Source organism: Cydia fagiglandana, chromosome 3 (assembly GCF_963556715.1).
Source record: "Cydia fagiglandana chromosome 3, ilCydFagi1.1, whole genome shotgun sequence".
In the NCBI taxonomy this organism is placed as follows: Eukaryota; Metazoa; Arthropoda; class Insecta; order Lepidoptera; family Tortricidae; genus Cydia; species Cydia fagiglandana.
The window spans coordinates 10,426,877-10,447,245 of NC_085934.1; the positions used below are offsets into that span (position 1 = coordinate 10,426,877).

General features: G+C 37.9%; 1 protein-coding gene and 1 long non-coding RNA gene across 6 annotated transcripts; one reads left to right on the top strand and one right to left on the bottom strand.

The window, feature by feature from the left end:
* Nucleotides 1-1,698: 1,698 nt before the first annotated feature.
* Nucleotides 1,699-2,492, bottom strand: LOC134680525 (uncharacterized). Its single transcript, XR_010100459.1, has 2 exons — nt 2,158-2,492; nt 1,699-1,919 (listed from the first exon to the last, which is right to left on the bottom strand). It is a non-coding gene; the product is annotated as an uncharacterized LOC134680525 (long non-coding RNA).
* Nucleotides 2,493-3,357: 865 nt separating this feature from the next.
* On the top strand, nt 3,358-10,764 carry LOC134680009 (uncharacterized). Of its 5 annotated transcripts, XR_010100422.1 has the most exons (5): nt 3,362-4,135; nt 4,591-4,645; nt 5,196-5,616; nt 8,484-8,582; nt 10,664-10,764. XR_010100422.1 is itself a non-coding variant. In XM_063538983.1 (4 exons), coding segments are annotated over exons 1-4 (573 nt in total). In that variant the 5' UTR covers nt 3,363-4,133; the 3' UTR covers nt 6,276-6,358. The 5 variants fall into 5 exon arrangements, 3 of the variants coding, with proteins under 3 accessions (XP_063395051.1, XP_063395053.1, XP_063395054.1); XM_063538983.1 differs by lacking the exons at nt 8,484-8,582; nt 10,664-10,764 and adding an exon at nt 6,187-6,358 and having other exon boundaries at nt 3,363-4,135; nt 5,196-5,622; XR_010100423.1 differs by lacking the exons at nt 8,484-8,582; nt 10,664-10,764 and adding an exon at nt 4,880-5,119 and having other exon boundaries at nt 3,365-4,135; nt 5,196-5,360.
* Nucleotides 10,765-20,369: the final 9,605 nt, after the last annotated feature.

Genomic DNA, 20,369 nt, shown 5'->3' on the forward strand with positions numbered 1-20,369 from the left:
TGCCCTTCAACCATTGACAGAGGCCTGTCAGTCAGCTTTAGTCAGCTTACTAAAAACTATTTCTTTTATTGAATAGAATCATCAAAACGAATGAGTGACACATAGCGAAAGCTAACTGAAGCCGAATTTAGAGCCATTTGTCAAGGCACGTTGTGGTCTTGTGACTAAGGCGTTTGCTTTTCAAAGCAGAGACCGCGGGTTCAAATCTCAGTCGGACGCACCTAGAGATTACAGCTTTTTTTTTTGGGTTTCATTTCTATTATTAATTTGTAGTTTTATATTAATTTCGCATAAGTTTATATGTTTTTTGAAGATATGTCACATGTAGAGTATGTACGACTTTCTAACAGGACGTTGTAGGTTTGAACCCGCAGTAAGCGTTCCTTAGATTACTCCTGTGCGGAATGCCATTTGATGTTTACTGCTAGGTTATACTGGTTATACTAACAATAAGTATGTATCAACATACTGTATATCTTTGAACTTATTGTTAGTACGAACGTTAGTTTGAACGAAAGGTCAAGAAAGAGACCCATTAATGTTTAGGTCATACTGAACAACTTTTACTATGGGACCAACCCCGAAAACGCGGAAAAATACTTGGAAGTTTCATACATTTTGCTGGTCTGATGTTGAAATTTTCTATGGGAGAGTAATTTTTTTCCGGGGTTTCGGGGTTGGTCCCATAGTAAAAGTTGCTCAGTATGACCTAAACATTAATGGGTCTCTTTCTTGGCCTTTCGTTCTGATACATACTGTATATAACTCCGTATACTCTATCCTCTCTGCAAAGTTGTAAAAACAAAATTCGTCATTCCTATGGTCAACAGTTAGCATATTACGTAGGTGTATATGCATGGCAGTGATGGTTTTAACGGCTAGCCTCTATTACAAAGCCATAAGGTTTACATGTCAGATTGGGACAGAGAACGTGTTAAGTTTCAATTCTATTATTTTCTCCTTCGTTCTTTGATCGATTCGGAGCATCGTATTTTAGTACTACTTATATAGTATATTTTAGTACAATAAGCGGGCTAAATGAATATATTAACATATAATATGCTCTACGATTTGGAAGAACGGCCGCCTATGACAGTTAAAATAAAAAACCTATCATTCTCGTAAAACCTACTTATTTATTGTCTAAGTTTGACACTTGACGATAAAATACTTCTTTAAGAAAGGAGGTGTCAATTCGTAGCTGCTACAGTATTTTTTTTAAAGTTAAACAGATAAAATGTTGATGCTTATTTACCATTGAAATAACAACTGCTTAGCAACTGGTGGCACCCTGGCTGCTGACGTACGTGATTGGCAGTGCGTGTAGGTATTAATGACAGCAGCTTGATTTTGAGTGCTTAGTTACCACTGAGTTTCTAACCGTTATTGTCATTGTGATTAAATAAGGGTATATGTGTTAAAGAAAAACTCAGAAGTTAAGATATATGTGACGAACTGAAAGCCTCTGCTAAAATGACAACTTAGATGTCCTTATTTTTGTGACGATTGAAGTGTATATGTTTTCTTGGACACCTTACCCGCTCAGGTATATCTGATGCTGACTGTATGTCGAAGCACTGATCAGTGCGCATGAATTTAAATCCATTGTACAATAGGTTTAAATTCATTTACACCGATGAGTGCATAATCATAGCGAATCACGCTTACCCCTATCGATTCAGCAATGAAACAGTAAAATAAGCTTAATACATAATTTATTTCACGCAACAACACTTGTGAGAATATGACATCCACACAACACGGGTTTTGGTAGAAGCGTCAGAAGCGCTGGCACGGCTGCCGGCACTCCTGCGGCCACTACTCAGCAGATCTTGGTGCAGCATGTGTAGATTGTGATGCAAGGGCAGCAGCATCCGCCGCAGCAGCCTCCACAACAGCCACCACAACCTCCGCAGCACCTGGGAACAAAGGGAACGTTAGCACAAGAAATAACCAACAATGTGCGCTGAGGGACAGTCATTCACAGCCATAATTTCTTTGAGAATTGCCATTAAAACGAAAGTGGAACTCCCGCGTGAAATTACTTTTTCATACAAACGTACGTCAATTTTCGTTTCGGATAATAACATCCAGAGGAAAATGGGAAATACGTTTGTACGAAGAAGCGGCCATCCTTACAAACTAAATTATACTTACATGTTTATTGTTTGTAGAGAGTACTACTACCAAGTAGCAAAATAGGTACTAGACGTCCAAAAACGGACTGCAGCTGATAAAGTCGTAAATAGGATGATTTTCGAGAACTTGGTAGGTATGTACAATTTTTTTGGTGTTTTTTAATCGTTTTAGACGGATGATTTTAATGTACTGATGAAAACGTCAAACCGGTGGCTTTATATACCCCTAGTTCTGGTTTGAACGAAGAAGAAAATTGTACATTTCTTTTAATTTAGATTATGAAGTGCCAGCATTACAAAAATAAAGCTAGCCATTTATTATCAATTTCCTTGATTGAAAGAAGGTCAAAAATACTAAAGGTAGACATGCTACTAGTTACTAGCATGAAAGCATGTTACTATTGAGCAAATTCTAGGTACGTCCTAAACATTTGCCACTGCAAATAGCAAATTTAATGTAAACAGTTCATAAGTATGCTCATAATATGTATTAAGCATGCTATTGCAGAACATGTGTAACAGTACTTTCAAGCTTCTTAAGGTAGTCAAAGGATAAGAAAAATAAATAAATAGATAAATTTTACTTAAAGGAAACATTCATTTATAAAATAAACTAAACCGCATTTAAAGGTTTTTGACGTGAAAACGTCTTATAAATTGATACCGGTAGCATGCACGAAAAAGTGTCACGTTATGGACAGATTTTCATGGTAACGTTGTGGACGGATCTCCATCGGTAACGTTACCAACGTTACGTAATGTAATGGTAATATTTTCTAATAACGTTATTACGCAAAATTATCGTCCGTAAACCGACTTTACAGACAACCATATTTTTTTGAATGCGTTGATCTCGCCCGGGAATTAAACCGACTTAAAATTCAAAAAATATTAATTACATATTCAATTTTATGGATTTTTTGTAGGATAGGCTAGTATAAGACCTAATGTTTCTTGAGAAATTATAACATTAACATGAACTATATCGACTAGTGGAATCAAATAGTGAGTGTTATATTTTATCCCAGACCCAGGTTTAATCAACCTATTCAGAATATATAATGATACCCTTACAACAGGCTGAGTATGGACGCTTGAAATAGGTAATGACAACATGGTGGTAGGTAGTGCGACGAACAATTTAAATAATTGCAATTATTATTTGATCTGACTGTAGTCATAGCCATCTAAAGCTAACAATCAGGGCCTACTGGTAGTACCATTTTAGTTCAAAACAAAATTTTGTTACGTGTACAACACACAAATTATTTGGCTAACCTAAATTTTCCGTTAAACCTTTATTTAATTTTATCCCATATCAATTTAAATTCGCAATGTCTTGCAAGCCCGAGTCAAGAAAATCAAGATCAAAACCGCATTCGGGGGTTTACATAGTTAAAAGTCGTGAGCTCAGAGGAGGCATACTGTACACAGACTGCCATTGTCTGCGGAGAAATGGATTACAATACGACTGCCGGCGGACGTGCTGCCAGAACTCAAGCTGCTGCGTCGTGCTGCCGGCGCCGTTGTGCGTGCCCGCGAACGTGGCCTACGCCAAGCACTGCCAAAACCCTCATGCAGAAGCATTAACTGCTATATGCAGAATGCGGACCTGTTGACATCAAAAAAATTTAGTATGTCAAGAAAAAAAACACTAGAAAAGGGCAAAAGTTCCACCGTTCGTCCAACATCTGAATGATAATGAATAGCTTGCTTCTAGCAGGAATGCTGGCATTATAATTTCAAATTCGGAAAACAAAAAAAAATCATTCCAATCAAAAATGTTTTTCTGACAGAATACCACACTTTTTTGAAATCCGTTGGACGTATTTGTAAAAAATTGTAAAAAAATATCAAAATTCTAAATTGTTGGTGGAAAAAATAAAATTTATATTGGCTGTCTTATAAAATTTCTAGATTTTATTTAAACACTGTTATCTAAAAGCGCCTCCTTCGCACGTTTCATTATTTTATCGGATTTCTTTAACTACAAAAATGTAAGTACCCAACCTTTGTCCATATTAATACTAACCAGTGCTCGACCCTCGACCGACGGTCATCGCTTACCGTGCGCGCTGACCGTACGCGCTGACCGTCAGTATCAAACGTTCAGTGCTTGACCGACGGTCGGCGCGTATCGTACGTTACACGCGCTGGTTCTGATTGATCCGTTGCTTCGATCAGCGTCACACTGAACGCATGTATACAACCACCACTCACGTCGGTCGACGTCAGCGCCGACGTGAGTGGTGGTTGTATACATGCGTTCGTGACGTCGGTCAAATGAAGATATATTAATGAAAATGTATGATAATGTACAGTACAGTGCAGCGCTTAGCGCGTACGGCTACGTCGCGTAGCACACGCGCTGACCATCGGTGGAGCACTGTTTCCAGCTTTATTGTTTATGTAGTAATATAATCATACACATAAATGTTCGAATTGCTTTCAGGTGTTCTCCGTGTGGTCCCATGGTATGCTACAAATATGAGGATTGCGGTCCCGCCGTAAGTATTGTGGAAACAAACTTTGGAATCTCACAGAGCGGCAACCATTACCATTGTAATATTAATATTCAAAGATCGCAGGCCGTTGGGCACCAGACTGCAAATTTCTATTTATATTTAAAGCTTCTGCTTTGTATCGACATTTGTAATCTGATACCATGGTGTTTTTAAGACTAGGTACCTATTCTATTTAACTTATCTTAAAATTTACATGTAATTGTGATTTTTGTACAGTTGCAATGTCTCCCGAGATCCGCGTTCAAGCGGAATGGTCTTCAAGATTGCCAGTTCTTTCAACAAGGATCCATCCGGTACTTGTGCCGGGCAGGTCCATGTTGCTCTAGGCCGTGCCCGCCGTGCTGTCCGCCGTGCGTCCGCAGACCGCCTCCTGGGAAGACATACGTGACGCGCTTCAGTGACTTTGATCTGATTTCCCAATGGTAGCAAGATTGATGTCGTCTTTCTTAGCACTCGGTAATACATATTTCACATGGCGGACAGTTCGTGGCATTTTTACATATCTGATAATAACGGTATTTTTTGTTTACAGAAAGGAAAAAGCCAAGAAGGCCAAACTTCGCGTGCGGAGGAAGGCGGCTCACAAAAAAAGGACGAAAAAGAAAATCAACTTAAAAGAACGAAAAGCCGTGAATTGCGTGGGGGAATAATGTATTACAGTTGTCATTGTATAAAGCGCAATGGGCTTCAGCACGATTGTCGCCGCACGGGATGTGGCGGCGAACCTGCATGTTTAGTGTTACCTGATCCTGTGTGTATCCCTAGTCAGCTGGCTCGCGCCCGCGGGCTCGCGGACCCTGCGCCGTTTGCAGCACACTACGCCGCGGCCGCGGGCGGGGGCAGCTCCGGTGGGCAAGCGGCAGGCGGCTCTCAGTCCGGTGGCAAGAGATTTATTGTTTGTGAACTGAAAGGAGTTGTCCCAGACGCCGGCGGGAGCAGAGGTGAAAAATGCTGTAAGTGTTCGTGTCCTACTACTCGAGACCATGATAAACATAGTCAACCCGGTGCGGCCACTGGAGCCTGTTTCGTAGCTGATGTTCCATTCCAATCCAAAGCTTCTGCAAATACATCAACTTCACGATGCCCCTGCAAATCTGGTAAAGCCGCTGCTGATTCCCATTCAGGTGGGCAATTTCCAGCGTTTGTTTTTGATGAGAATACTTTAGATACAATTCTGAAGCGCTTCGAAGACAAAGAGTTGGCAGAATCTAGCGACAAACCAGTGGTAGGTCCAGGAGGTCGCTTTCGTACGCCTAAGCCACCTGTAGTGGAAAAACCTTGTACAAGACCGGGTTGTGTTCACTGGCAGCCGCCCCCGCCCTGCGTGTGGGATTTGCCTTGCAAAGCAGACTGTTTTGAGACACCGGCGGGGATTCAACCAGGTCGCAATCCACTGAAGAGTGGCGGTGGCGGTTGGATTTCAAAGAAAGGAGAGCCATCCGTGGCTCTTGGTTCCCCCAATAAAGCACCTAGCGGCCAGCATCATAATAAAATGAAATTGCTGACGCCTGAATGTTGCACAGGTTGTTCCGGGGCGGGAGGCGGCGGCGCGTCGGCGCCCGCGGGCGGGCTGCCGGCAGGGCTCCCGGTCATGGTCATGAAGCTGTGCTGAGCTTCTCGTATATCGCCAGAGGATAAGAAAAAGTGCAAAATGATATTATGAAGTCTTCGGAAAAATAAATGTTTATCGAATAATTTAGTTTCATTTTGTGTACCATTTTTGTCAACTAGCGACCCGCCCCGGCTTCGCACGGGTTAACAAATTATACACCTACCTTCCTCGAGAATCACTTTGATAGGTGAATACCGGATGAAAATCCGTGCAGTAATTTTGAGTTTATTTTGAGTTGCCCGATTTCGCGCCAGCCGGTCTAGCCAAGGTTACAATCGCTATCGTTTCGACAACGAAAAGCTTTCTCTCTATCACTCTTCCATATTAGTGCGACAGTGACAGTTGCGTTTCGATCGCTACGGAGCGAGCGATTGGCATCTTGGCTACGCGGCCTGGTTATCGCAAAGTGAATCCCTGGCGGTATCGTGAGTTATCTCCATACCTACCTTATGCCATAGCACCATAGGGTAGTAAACTCTAAGACTACCCTAAAACTAGCGTCCGCGCGGAAAGGTGACACACAGGTGCACTGGTGGAATCCCGCCTTTAGATTACTCTTTGGCCATTACCAATGTTACCATAGATAATATGTTACAGAGAAACGTCAATAATTCTGACAACATCAACCGCTCCATTATATTTAACCGCCATAAAATGACCGACATCTAAAATTGTAAAATCATATCAAATGATACCAAAAACAGTACAAAACAATGAAATTACAGTACCTAAATACCCCTTACACAAAAATGTCTTTAAGTGCCCTTAAAACCTGTTTGAATGTCAAAAATAGCTTCGTCTGCATCAAGCGATGTTGCAGCTATGAAAGTAGTGATACCAGTTGTAGTGGCAGCAGTGGCTCGGATGGTAGCTCGAATTCCAGTTATAACCAAGGTGGATACAACATGTATGACGTAAGTGCCCATATCTTATACCTTCGAACGAGCAATTCTTGTATATTTATTTATACATATATATTATTCGGGGCTCTTGGAAACGGCTCTAACGATTTCGATGAAATTTGCTATATGGGAGTTTTCGAAGGCGAAAAATCGATCTAGCTCTAGCCTAGGCCTTACTTATTTCTGGGAAAACGCGCATTTTTGAGTTTTTATATGTTTCGAGCAAAGCTCGGTCTCCCAGATCCATCAATTGTTATATAAGTCCTAGAAATTTATCAAATCAGAAAAAAAACGGTCTTCCAAGGGTTCCGTACAATGTGGAACGTGAATGAAATGTCTTTAAAAATCCCGTAGAGGTCGGATCAAAAACTAAGTAATTAAGTCCGACTCACGCTTGACTGCACATTTCTAATAGGTTTTCCTGTCATCTATAGTCAAAGTACTATTTTGTGTATTTTTTCAAAATTTTAGATCCAGTAGTTTCAGAGATAAAGGGCGGGGGGATGGTCGGACAGACCGACAGACAGACAGAACGCATGAGTGATCCTATAAGCCATAAGGGTTCCGTTTGAGGTACGGAACCCTAAAAAGTGCGGAAGTAAGTCGTGCGGTTTCCAAATCGAAGGTTTTAATACTTTTAATCGGGGATCATGGTGCCCAAGTGGATCCCAGGCTCCTTTACGTTGCAAGCTTTCAACCAGGAGTACTGTACCGTGTTATTCCAGCTATTATGTTCAACCAACATCTAAATATACCTATACTCCCGGCTCGATTCTGAAAATGTATGTATTAGATCTCTACTAGACCTCAACAAGTTACGATATGGATAATTTAAAGATATTTGTAAGATAGATATGTCAAATTTGACGTTTCCGCGATTCTGGAGGCCCTCTTGAACGATTTCGACAAGTTATGACTTAGATATCCAAGTCACATCTAGTAGATATCTAATGTAAATGTAGTTGATCTCTATATCGTTTCTAGATCTTGTGATTATCTCGTTTCCCGAATACGTGTGTCTGTCTCTTTAGGTATTTAAATAAAAGTAGACAAGATCTACCCTCAAATGGCTCCTTAAGCCAGTTGAGGGTAAATGAAAACATTACATAATAAAATAATGTAGGTTAAAGTCAGATCGGTCAGTAACTGATCCAGGCGTTTTTTGTATTTGGTTGGTTAACCAATAAATGTTATAATATAACTACCCGAAAATGTACAAATTGTTTACTTTTATTTGAATACCTAAAGGTACAGACTATAAACATAGAAATTATCACATTTGTATTATTTATGTATTTCGTTCTAGGCGAGAAAATACAGTCACTGTCTACCCGGCTATAATGTGGCCACTCCCTTCGATATCCCTAAAATGCCTAGTGGCGTATTTCGCTGCACGGACGGCGAGGTAAGCGTAAATAGTACATAAGTGCCAAGCGCGCTTACCGTAGGAATAACACAAACTACGAGGATTACAAAGTGATTATCCAAAATGAGTTATGTTATAAATATTGAATTTCTTATTCACTGAAAAGCGAATCTTATCAACAATAAAACCTACATGGATTGATTTTTTGCCTACGTTAACCTCTAGTTACAATTTAATAGCCACCGGGCAACAGCGAAAACACGGGCAAACTAATTATTTTAAATATGTACCCTAGTAACCCTAGTTTGATGGAATTGTCGTTTACTTATGCCCCTATATTGTAAATTTCATCGAAATCGCTACAGCCGTTTTTGAGAAATTAGCAAAGAAGTTATGCCAATGTACCATCGCCCTCACTGTTAACTGTAGATCGGTGGACCTTATGCCTTTTGTTATAAGGTCCACGATGTTGATATATTATTTACCGCTACTGTATAGGTAAGTGTGTAATGCAATGTTTTGATCGCGGGCAATATTCTGAACATAAAGGAGCCCACTGATTACTACAACATTAAAACATAAACATAACATAATAAAATATTTTAATGCAAATAATATTATGTATTATGTGTTAATTAGTATTTGCTGCATAAAGGGCCCCAGATTACCGATTCGCCGGACGATATCAGCCTGTTAGCAGGGGTGCGAAACTCCTGACTTCGGTCAAACTCGGCTCCGCTCGGCTCAGCATTGCTCCGAGCAATTATTAGGGTTGGCACCATTTGACTTCCTTTTGCGTGCACGACCACACATAAGATAATCACTTGATTTTTGACAACCTAAATAGCCAAAAGGGATAGTGCCATATATTAGAAAGGGACAGCAAGATTCGACCCTGAACCGCTGTCAAACTTGGTTTTTGTAGGAAGTTTCCTTTCTGTACGGTAGTACTATTAATTATTCTGTGCTGTTAGTTAAGCCGCTCCGAACAACTGATAGGCTGATTTCGTCCGGCCAACCGGTAATCTGTGGGCCCTTTGTGCAGCAAATACTACCTACTTATGGCACTGGTCCCACCGCGAGCTAGTAAGCTATGAGCTATCGGCTATAAACACGAACAAAAGATAAGCACTCCCGTGTAAATAAAAGAGACACGGCGATATTTATAGCTCACCGCTGGGCGAGTAACTATAAATATCGCCGTGTCTCTTTTATTTACACGGGAGTGCTTATCTTTTGTTCGTGTTTATAGCCGATAGCTCATAGCTTACAAGCTCGCGGTGGGACCAGTGCCTAACGCATAATTTTATTTAGATTAAAATATTTTATTATGTTTGCACACTTAACGCGTTCAAGAACATGAAATGAATGTATTCATGTTAAATCCGCTACAATTATAATATAATCGGGAGCAAAAACGATTTGATAGTGTAAAAGATTATGACTATTATGAGTTATGTGCAGGAATGGTACATGTCACACCGTTGACGCAAAAATTACGTAATTTAACATACAGCACAAATTGAGATAACTTATCTATTGACACGTACAAAAATATACATTTAGACTGCAAGGTAATTTAAACTTAATTTTTTTTTTCATTTTTTTTTTGGGGCGCTGGTGGCCTAGCGGTAAGAGCGTGCGACTTGCAATCCGTAGGTCGCGGGTTCAAACCCCGGCTCGTACCAATGAGTTTTTCGGAACTTATGTACGAAATATCATTTGATATTTACCAGTCGCTTTTCGGTGAAGGAAAACATCGTGAGGAAACCTGCATACATCTGCGAAGAAGTTCAAAGGTGTATGTGAAGTCTCCAATCTGCATTGGGCTAGCGTGGGGACTATAGCCCAAAGCCCTCTCGCGCTCGAGAGGAGGCCTGTGCCCAGCAGTGGGACGTATATAGGCTGAATTATTATTATTATTTATATTAAAGGAAAAAAAATGGAATATCGCCCGCAGACGTATTGCATATAAATGCATGTAAAAAAAATATTTAAGAGCGTTTCTTTTATTTTTTGCTATTTTTATATATTGTGACCTTTTTTGCCACTTTTGTGTTATTACGATTCGGGTTTTAATGTGTTTAAAAGTACCTATGTTGTTTGTTGTAATTTCACAGGTAATCGGGCCACGAGCTGGTAAGTGCGCATATTACCGCAACCCAGAGTACTATTGTTTCCATCACATGTCATTCTTCGACATGCATATGGTTTTGGGTGATTATAGAAAACGTCAGATTAATACCGGTCGAAAACCAACAATCATTTGATACTTTTTGAATACGTAAAATCTGAGAACTTTAAAATATCGTTTAAATGTTCTGTCCAAACTATCCATTATCATTGGCTGCATTAAATAAAATAAAAATGTATAATGTAACTAAAATTAAATAAAAATGTTATGTAGTTCTAAGTATTTATTATCTACAACAAACAACTCTAAGAATAAAATTATCAATTAAAGACGAATTTTGATTTCTATTTGCTAGGTACGCATATCTATATATAATAGAAACATATGTACTTATACTACTTATATCTTATTCTATTTTGTAATCGAATCGCTATAAGAAGTATGAAACAGTAAGTTCAGCTACTTACGAATTATACAAATTGCATAACCCTTTCGGACTCTGGCACTGTCAGTGAAAGTCAATTATAATAAATCAGCCCATCCAATCGAATTAGCAGGAAAACCAAACAAACCGCGATCATACAACACCATTGTTACGACATGAAAAACAATATATCAAGATGATGAATGTGACGTCAATAATTAGTAGTCTTGGTCTTGCTAATTGCGTGGTTGCGTTCCACCGGCTGCGATATAGCAACTTGTTCGTCTGACAGGTTGCTGTGAGCGCAGAAAAACCGCCTTTCTCTCATGCACCATTGCACATTGTTGTTATTTGGTGCACAATATTCCTGTGCGATATTTGCATGGCATGAAAATAATGGTTCTCATCTCATAGGGTGACTGCTACAGTTATTGGCAAGTTGTACGTGAAAATTTAAATTTCATTTTCACCGACAACGACCGATTTTTTAAGGTGTCTGAATTTTACTAAAGACTTCTCGTACGGTTCAGATATACTTAATTATAAAAAAAACTACTGGTAGTAAGTAAATATTTGGTTCCAGAAGTAGCCTTCATGTACCTTCAAGCTGCCAATCTCATTTCATAACAGGTAAGGTTCATAACAGATGAATAACATTGAGATAACTCCGAGTCTCCGACAGATTTTCGAGTGAGATGGAGTACTCTCCAAATTCATAATATTATGTACTTCATATGTATGTTTATACTGGACTTGCAAGGAGGTGAACAATTGTAAATTTTCACTGTGCCTAACTATACTGTTTTATAGAATTGGTAATATTGATCAACTCTATATTGAATAAGTTTTTGGCAAAAATTTCATTTTCGGTACAAGCTTTTATCGCTGACTGTACTTTTCTTTCCGCAGGCTACTAAGGCTACTAATACTCATCCAGGCAATTCTAAAAACCCCTAACACAATTAGGTTTCGTTGTTTTATCAGAGTTCCTATGGCCACCTCCGGTCTCCATCATCAGATCAGCTCGATGACACCATAATATTGCATTGTCACCCGACTTACGTATGTATGCAAAATTTCAGCTCAATCGGAAACCGGGAAGTGGATCTAATTTAAGTTGCAAGATTTGATTACAAACAGACAACGGTCAGGTGAAAGTAAATAAAAGCTTGTAAAATACTTAAAATATTCATCATCATCCAATCCTGGACGGTTTCGATTGGGATTTCTACTAGTTAGTGAGAGCGACGATCATAAGCTCTGACGTGGCTACGCCATTCACAGCAAAAAAGGCTTTTTTTACAGTGAATGTACGGCTACACTCACTGCAGGTCAGTATCAGCACCATTCCGACAAAATTGTAGTTGATGACCGCAGGTGGTCGGATCTTTAACTCGTCACTCTTCGCGTCGAGTCCCACTCGCCTCTGCTCATCAAAGGCTTGCACTTTTGTACTCACTGTATGCCTTCACTTCGGTCGATCTTGTGCCGAAGTCTCCCAGTGCGATGGTTCAACGTCACATCTTCGCATGTGGCACAGTTTTCGCCTCCCACTTTGCAACTTCAGGTAAAAGATGCGCTTAGCAACTCTGTCATTGGACATACGGGAGACACCGCCCTATGCAGCTGGTGTTGCATTAGATACGCTTCAATAAGGACATAATGTAAATAAAGTAGCGGAAATATCGAAAACCAACTAAAATGCAATCTAAGGCATATTTAGGCGACTTTGACATCCCGGTTCCTATATCTTTCCTTTTGTTCCAGAGCGAGAAAAGCATGTCCACACTCATGGTCAAGCTATTCTAGATATTCCAAGATGTTTGGAAGCGGTATATTAAACCTATAATTAAGTGAGTAAGTACAGTCAGCAGCAGAAGTCGCTATACACTCCAGGTGCTCAAAGAGAGGTAAACGTTTAAACTGTCAAAAAGTTGTTGACTGTCATGGTAGTATTTACTTGTGAGCGCTCAACGTGTCACAAATATGTTAACAGTCGCTATTCATTAATTTCTACACTTACAACAAGTCACTGATACCTTAGCTGTCAAAAAACCAATGGTATCTAAGCGGTCAACGTGTCAAATATATCTGAACAATATGGAAAAATAGACTTTAAAGCATACAAGTATGGTCGAATATTGAATAAAAGATAGCCATGCTAATTTCAGGTAAAGCGTTTTGACAATCATCGAAAGCAGTACAGTCTTGTCATCACATACATCTATCTCACGTTTTGCCCTTCAACCATTTGACAGGAGCCTGTCGGTCAACTTACTGCAAACTATTTCTTTTAACAGAATCGTCAAGACGAATGACACATAGCAAAAGCTAACTGAAGCCGAATTTAGAGCCAATTGTCAAGGCACGTCGTGGTCTCAGTAACAGGCGTTTGCTTTTCAAAGCAGAGACCGCGGGTTCAAATCTCAGTCGTACGCACCTAGAGATTACAGCTTTTTGTTTTTTTTTGGGTTTCATTTCTATTATTAATTTGTGTCTTCTGGTTTTATGTTAATTTCGCATTAGTTTACTTATATAATTTTTGAAGATAATGTCACATGTAGCGTATGTACGACTTTCTGTCAGGACGTTGTAGGTTTGAACCCGCAGTGGGCGTTACTTAGATTACTCCTGTGCGGAATGCCATTTGATATTTACTACTCAAAAATCACGTTTGTTGTATGGGAGCCCCACTTAAATCTTTATTTTATTCTGTTTTTAGTATTTCTTGTTACTTATAATAGCGGCAACAGAAATACATCATTTGTGAAAATTTCAACTGTCTAGCTATCACGGTTCCTGAGATACAGCCTGGTGACAGACGGACGGACGGACGGATGGATGGACAGACGGACGGACGGACAGCAGAGTCTTAGTAATAGGGTCCCGTTTTACCCTTTGGGTACGGAACCCTAAAAATGCTGGTCTCTTCGAAAACTGACTAAATTAAATTAAAGGATATGAAAACAATGCATTTTATTAATTTCAGACATCATGTTTCATAGTTAGTAACATTTATTGCTTAAAGACCTACACAATCGATATCTAAATAGAAATAGTCTTAGTTTTATTTTTCAAAACGTTCGGGGTTCGATTCCCGAGCTGAGTACACATTTTTTTTAATGTATGAATGCAGTTTTTCGTGTTACTAAAATCGATGACATGATTCCTAAGAAGAGATCGGTGTATATCTTATAGTATCAGACTTTCCCATACTGGCCGATCTAAATGGGCCACCCTGTATAGTATATTTTACTACAATAAGTGGGCTAAATAAATATATTAATATAGGTATATAATATGATCAATGGTTTGGAAGAACAGCCGCATATGACAGTTAAAATAAAAAAAACCGATCATTCTAGTAGAACCTATACTTGTTTATTGTATAAGTTTGACACTTAACGATAAAATACTTCTTTAAGAAAGGAGGTGTCAATTCGTAGTTTAAAGTTAAACAGATAAAATGTTGATGCTTAGTTACCATTGAAATAACAACTGCTTAGCAACTGGTGGCACCCTGGCTGCTGACGTACGTGATTGGCAGTGCGTGTAGGTATTAATGACAGCAGCTTGAATTTGATTGCTTAGTTACCACTGACTTTTTAACCGTTATTGTCATTGTGATTAAATAAGGGTGTATGTGTTAAAGAAAAACTCAGAAGTTAAGGTATTTGTGACGAACTGAAAGCCTACGTGAAAATGACATCTTAGATGTCCTTATTTTTGTGATGATTGAAGTGTATATGTTTTCTTGGACACTTTGCCCGCTCAGGTATATCTGCTGCTGACTGTACTTCATTCAACTTATATTAGTAAAGTCATTCTTTCTTTGTAATTCCGGTCATGGGGACTATTCATTCATCTAACTTTGTTTTTGAATGATTATGAATGTTATGTGACAATAAATTAGGTGCATACGTGATCTACTTAGCCTATGTTTAAGGTAAAGGGCCCCTGTTTCGGCAGGTTAAGGCTCTTGAGAGTGAGTTGAGATTTGTGTATTTTTTTTAAATATTACTAAGCATATCAATACCTTGAAAGCTTTTGAATATGTTATATTAGTTCTTTGTTAATAATTTAATGTATAAACTGTAGGGTTTTAGTTGAAACTTTTTTTTATATGAATTTTTTCGTGAACCTCTTATTTGGCTCCCATTTCGTGATACAAATTTAGGTCAGCTCCTAAATTCGTGAATTCTTGTCCCCTGTTTCGGCATAAAGTTTTCTTAGAGTAATTGGTGATAAATTGATAATTTGCTGTTAAATATTTAACGGTCTTACCTACTTACGAATAATTGTAAGGTCAAATTAAAAATAATAATAAAAAAAAATGTTAAATTGAGAGCTAGCTTAAAGTTTTTTGTACTCGTCGACTTTAATGGTTGAATTAAGACTTAGGTAAACCATATGGGTACTTTAATACTTGATTAAAAGTCAAACAATTTAATTTAAATAATAAAAAAAAAAAATAAAAAAAAAAAAAAATTAAAATTAAAAATTATTTACAAAAAATAATTTACTATCTTATACTTTAAAAATAAACATACCTACACAAAAATAAATCAAATTTCAATAATAAATAAAATTGTGCTAGTAGTTAATATGAGAATATACGTGGAACATACCTTAAAATGTTTAACTTGGGTCACATTCAAACTCGTTTTATGAGAATTCTAGTGAAAAAAACATATACCGAATTTCGCTCATACGAAACTTCATGAAATACATTAATTGTTTTCTAATTTATTTTTTTAATTATCTTTGTTGTTATATTTAAAAACAAGCACTCAAAATGTATCTAGAAAATCCTTGATTCGTTAGTGGCACGAAATAGGAGACACACGTAAGATAAAATGACCGCTATTTCGTGAGTCGATTTATTGCAATTTTAAGTTATTTCTATGCATATACCTATTCAATCTTTTTTCTTATCAAATCAATTACTAAGGAACCCACAGAAACACTCCCAAAAACTTTTATTCGAATGGGTTTAGCTTTTCCTTCCTATAAGCTTAACAAGTGAGAGCGCGCACCTTACGCCTAAAAAAAGTGCACGCATACAACACAGCTATTCGCGGCCGTCTGACAGTTTCGACCGTCGTATTACTCTTAGTTTAATCACTAAAATATTGGTTATCATTTTATTGAAGAGATTTAATAATACAGATTTTTTTCATATGTATAATTTGAATAAAAGATATTTGAATTCCTTATTATTTGCGCCAGAAAAAAAACTAACGAAATAACGTACTAGCACGAACTTGGGGCCGTTTACCTTATATCATTTATATGTCTGTGATAGTCTAACCTAATAGCTGCCAACAAACTCAAGCGGTTGCGGGCATGAAATAAGTTATTTGCGGTGAAAATTGAACACTGTTGTTATAATAAACGACAGATTTCTAGTTCAGATTTCTACAATATTGCTGCCCGAAGCGAGGGTTTCCATAACGGCAAACAGTTTATGGAACTATGATATTAGCAGGCAGCGGATGGATAGTCTGGCGAAGCTAAGTCTGCACAGACTTGGCAAAGTAAGAAAGTGGCACCATAAACGTTTCATTTCTATGAAATATGACGTTTGTAGTGGCACTGTTACACTTTGTCTATTGAAACTCTGTACTTAAAATGTTGAAATTAAGAAATACAATAAAAATATTAGCAGAGGATTCGGTTTAGTATAAAAAGATTTCTTTAGTAGATGTCTCTCGGATTAGGTATTTATCAATTAACTCTAACGCCGGTATTCACCAAGCAAGTATGTATCAAACAAACATCTTCATATAAATAGGTAATAAAACATCAAGCTTTTATTTCATCATAATCCATTCTGGTTACCTACTGAGATACGAGTGTTTTGCAAATGGTGACGGATAAATGGGTTTTTGTCACACTGACGATTTAGTTAATTGGTTCACTTGATTTACAGCAATTTTCTTAATAAGTTATAGTTTTTTTATTATGTACAGGTAGAGATTTTTATTCCTCCGTTTTGAAAAAAATATATGCCCTTACGCAACTGAAATTAAATCCATAGTTACTCAATCAATATATCTACCAAATGTGGGTTAATGAAATATACACAAACAGACAAACAACAAAATGACCCAAAAACTCGTGCGTTAAGCTTAGATAATGCATGTGTGAGAAGTAATCAATACCATTAATTTTCTATTTGTTTATACTTACGATGAGCCATAGACGTGAAAAAATACGAATCTCTTACTCGTACCATGCAAAGTCGCGAAAAGACCAATAATCAAATTAAGCTTCATATTACAACCCTAATTATTTTTTCAGCTAGAATTGAGTATGATTATAGATTTCTTAAACGCAACAATGTATGGTAATAATGACAATGAGTGACATGAATAACAATTTTTTAATGCTCGAATTTCGTTTTTTTTTTTGAGAATCCGTTAAACACTAACACACCAACAACTGAGCTACCCAATATGTGTGACAACGATATACGATTAAAAACATTCTCTATTATTCACAACTCTCTGGTCAAACTCGTATATGCAGTTGTGTAGGTACCTGCCGTAATATTAATACGCCAATCGCGGTCGCATGCGCATACAAACAGGGTCACAACTATTTACATTCTTTTCACCTAGTTCCCATGATTAGCATTATTTCCTGTAATGGTTTAGAGTTCACAGAAGAAAGATTTTACTATCTACCTACTTATAAATCTATGTACCTACCTAGATATCTATGTACCTACTAAGTAGGTACTTATTAGAAATGTAATTGCAAACCAATGTACTTAAATAAAATGAAATAAGGAACAATTAATGCGATAAATAAACCATAATTAGATAAGTGTACATCTACTACCTATCGACTTATTCGAAAGTCTACTTTTGATTGAGTGCGCATTTAATTAAGTTTATAACTTGAATAAAATTTGAATAAAGTAATTCATGTTTATACAAAAAATCTCTAAAAATGCGACGAATACTTAAATCTCAAACCACAATAATTGCGGCATTGAACTTTTGTTGATCGAATCTAACGACAATAAAGGTATTTTTCTACTCGGGTACTTTTATCTGTCATTTACATAGTCACGAACGAACATATAAGGGCATACATTATTAATAATCCTTAAAAGTCTATAGTCTATTGCCCAAAAAAGCACTTGTGTCGTTTTAGAGACATTACGATACGGTAAGCGGTTTACTAATATGTGGCCGAAAATTGCATGGCAAATTATCACTTCCCAAACTATTTTTCCCATAGTATCATTTGGCAAAACTATCAGATGGCAAACCAATGTTTCGCATATATAACATGTCGCAAATGATTATTTACAATATTATTGTATGGCAAAATATTTAGTTGGTCATGTTTCAAAATGTCTTTTATTGTTATGTCGAATGTATTGATAGGCATAAATTATTTTTCGCCTAATATTGTGATGCATACTACTAAATACCCTAATAATATAGTACTCAACTACTCATGGTACAAATTACAGTAGCATTTTATTTCGTTACGTAGGTAGTTTTTTCGAGATGTGCAGTTCAATGATGGAGGTAGTAATTTTGTTTACTACATTTCTGGCAACAGTTTGTTTTCGTGGGGTCGCAATTCTTACCTAACCTAACCCACTTTTCTGGCAACAGTTCGTTTTCTTGGGGGTCGCAGTTCTAACCTAACCTAACCCACCTTTCAGGCAACAGTTTGTTTTCGTGGGGTCGCAGTTCTGACCTAACCTAACCCACTTTTCTGGCAACAGCTCGTTTTCTTGGGGGTTGCTGTTCTAACCTAACCTAACCCACTTTTCTGGCAACAGTTCGTTTTCTTGGGGGTTGCAGTTCTAATCTAACCTAACCCACTTTTCTGGCAACAGTTCGTTTTCTTGGGGGTGGCAGTTCTAACCTAACCTAACCCACCTTTCAGGCAACAGTTTGTTTTCGTAGGGTCGCAGTTCTAACCTAACCTAACCCACTTTTCTGCCAACAGTTCGTTTTCTTGGGGGTCGCAGTTCTAATCTAACCTAACCCACCTTTCAGGCAACAGTTTGTTTTCGTGGGGACGCAGTTCTAACCTAACCTAAGCCACTTTTCTGGCAACAGTTCGTTTTCTTCGGGGTTGCAGTTCTAACCTAACCTAACCCACTTTTCTGGCAACAGTTCGTTTTCTTGGGGGTCGCAGTTCTAACCTAACCCACCTTTCAGGCAACAGTTTGTTTTCGTGGGGTCGCAGTTCTAACCTAACCTAACCCACTTTTCTGGCAACAGTTCGTTTTCTCGGGGGTCACAGTTCTAACCTAACCTAACCCACCTTTCAGGTAACAGTTTGTTTTCGTGGGGTCGCAGTTCTAACCTAACCTAACCCACTTTTCTGGCAACAGTTTGTTTTCGTGGGATCGCAGTTCTAACGTAACCTAACCCACTTTTCTGGCAACAGTTCGTTTTCTCGGGGGTCGCAGTTCTAACCTAACCCACCTTTGAGGCAACAGTTTGTTTTCGTGGGGTCGCAGTTCTAACCTAACCTAACCCACTTTTCTGGCAACAGTTCGTTTTCTTGGGGATTGCAGTCATCTAACCTAAAACATGTTGGTACAGTCATCAAATCTATTAGCGTAGTGGCACCCGTCCATGGAAATATGTAGATACGTTTGTTAAAAAAAAGCCACCAACAGGTCAAATAGCCATCAAAATATATTATGAAAAGTAAGTATAAATAAAGCAAACGTTTTTTGACAATTAAGAGTTAGCTAAGTTGAAACATTTGCTCAGTGACTATTTGTCTTAATGAATTTTGGTAAAATGAACATCTACTAAATAAAATTGTGATCAAATAAAAAGTATGCGAAGTTTCAATTTTGGCAAACGTTATGTAACAATAAATAGTTAGGTATAATAAAACATTTGCTTAGTGACTATTTTTCTAAATAAATCGTGGTAAAATGAACATCTGCTAAATAAAATTGTGGTCAAATAAAAATTATGCTAAATAATAATATGCTAAGCATTGGTTTGCCAACTAAAAGTACTGCAATAAGTTGGTTGGGAAGTGAAATTAGGCGAAAAATATTTCGGCGAGATGGCAGTACACCACGGTAAGCTAATAGTGCAGCTAGGGTAGCAGGTGCCACATACCGGTACATTGCTACCAACATGGCAAACGATTGAATGCATACGGTTTTTATTAAAAAAGAAACAAATTTGTACTGAGATCATTGCTACCAACATAATAAAAAATACTTTTATACCCTACAGCACCACGACCCTGGTGCGGTGCGGTAGTG

Excerpts from the sequence above, each read along its gene's own strand:
- LOC134680009 (XM_063538981.1), top strand. Across the intron at positions 4,646-5,195 it reads ATGAGGATTGCGGTCCCGCC|AAAGGAAAAAGCCAAGAAGG; the intron begins GTAAGTATTGTG and ends TTTTGTTTACAG.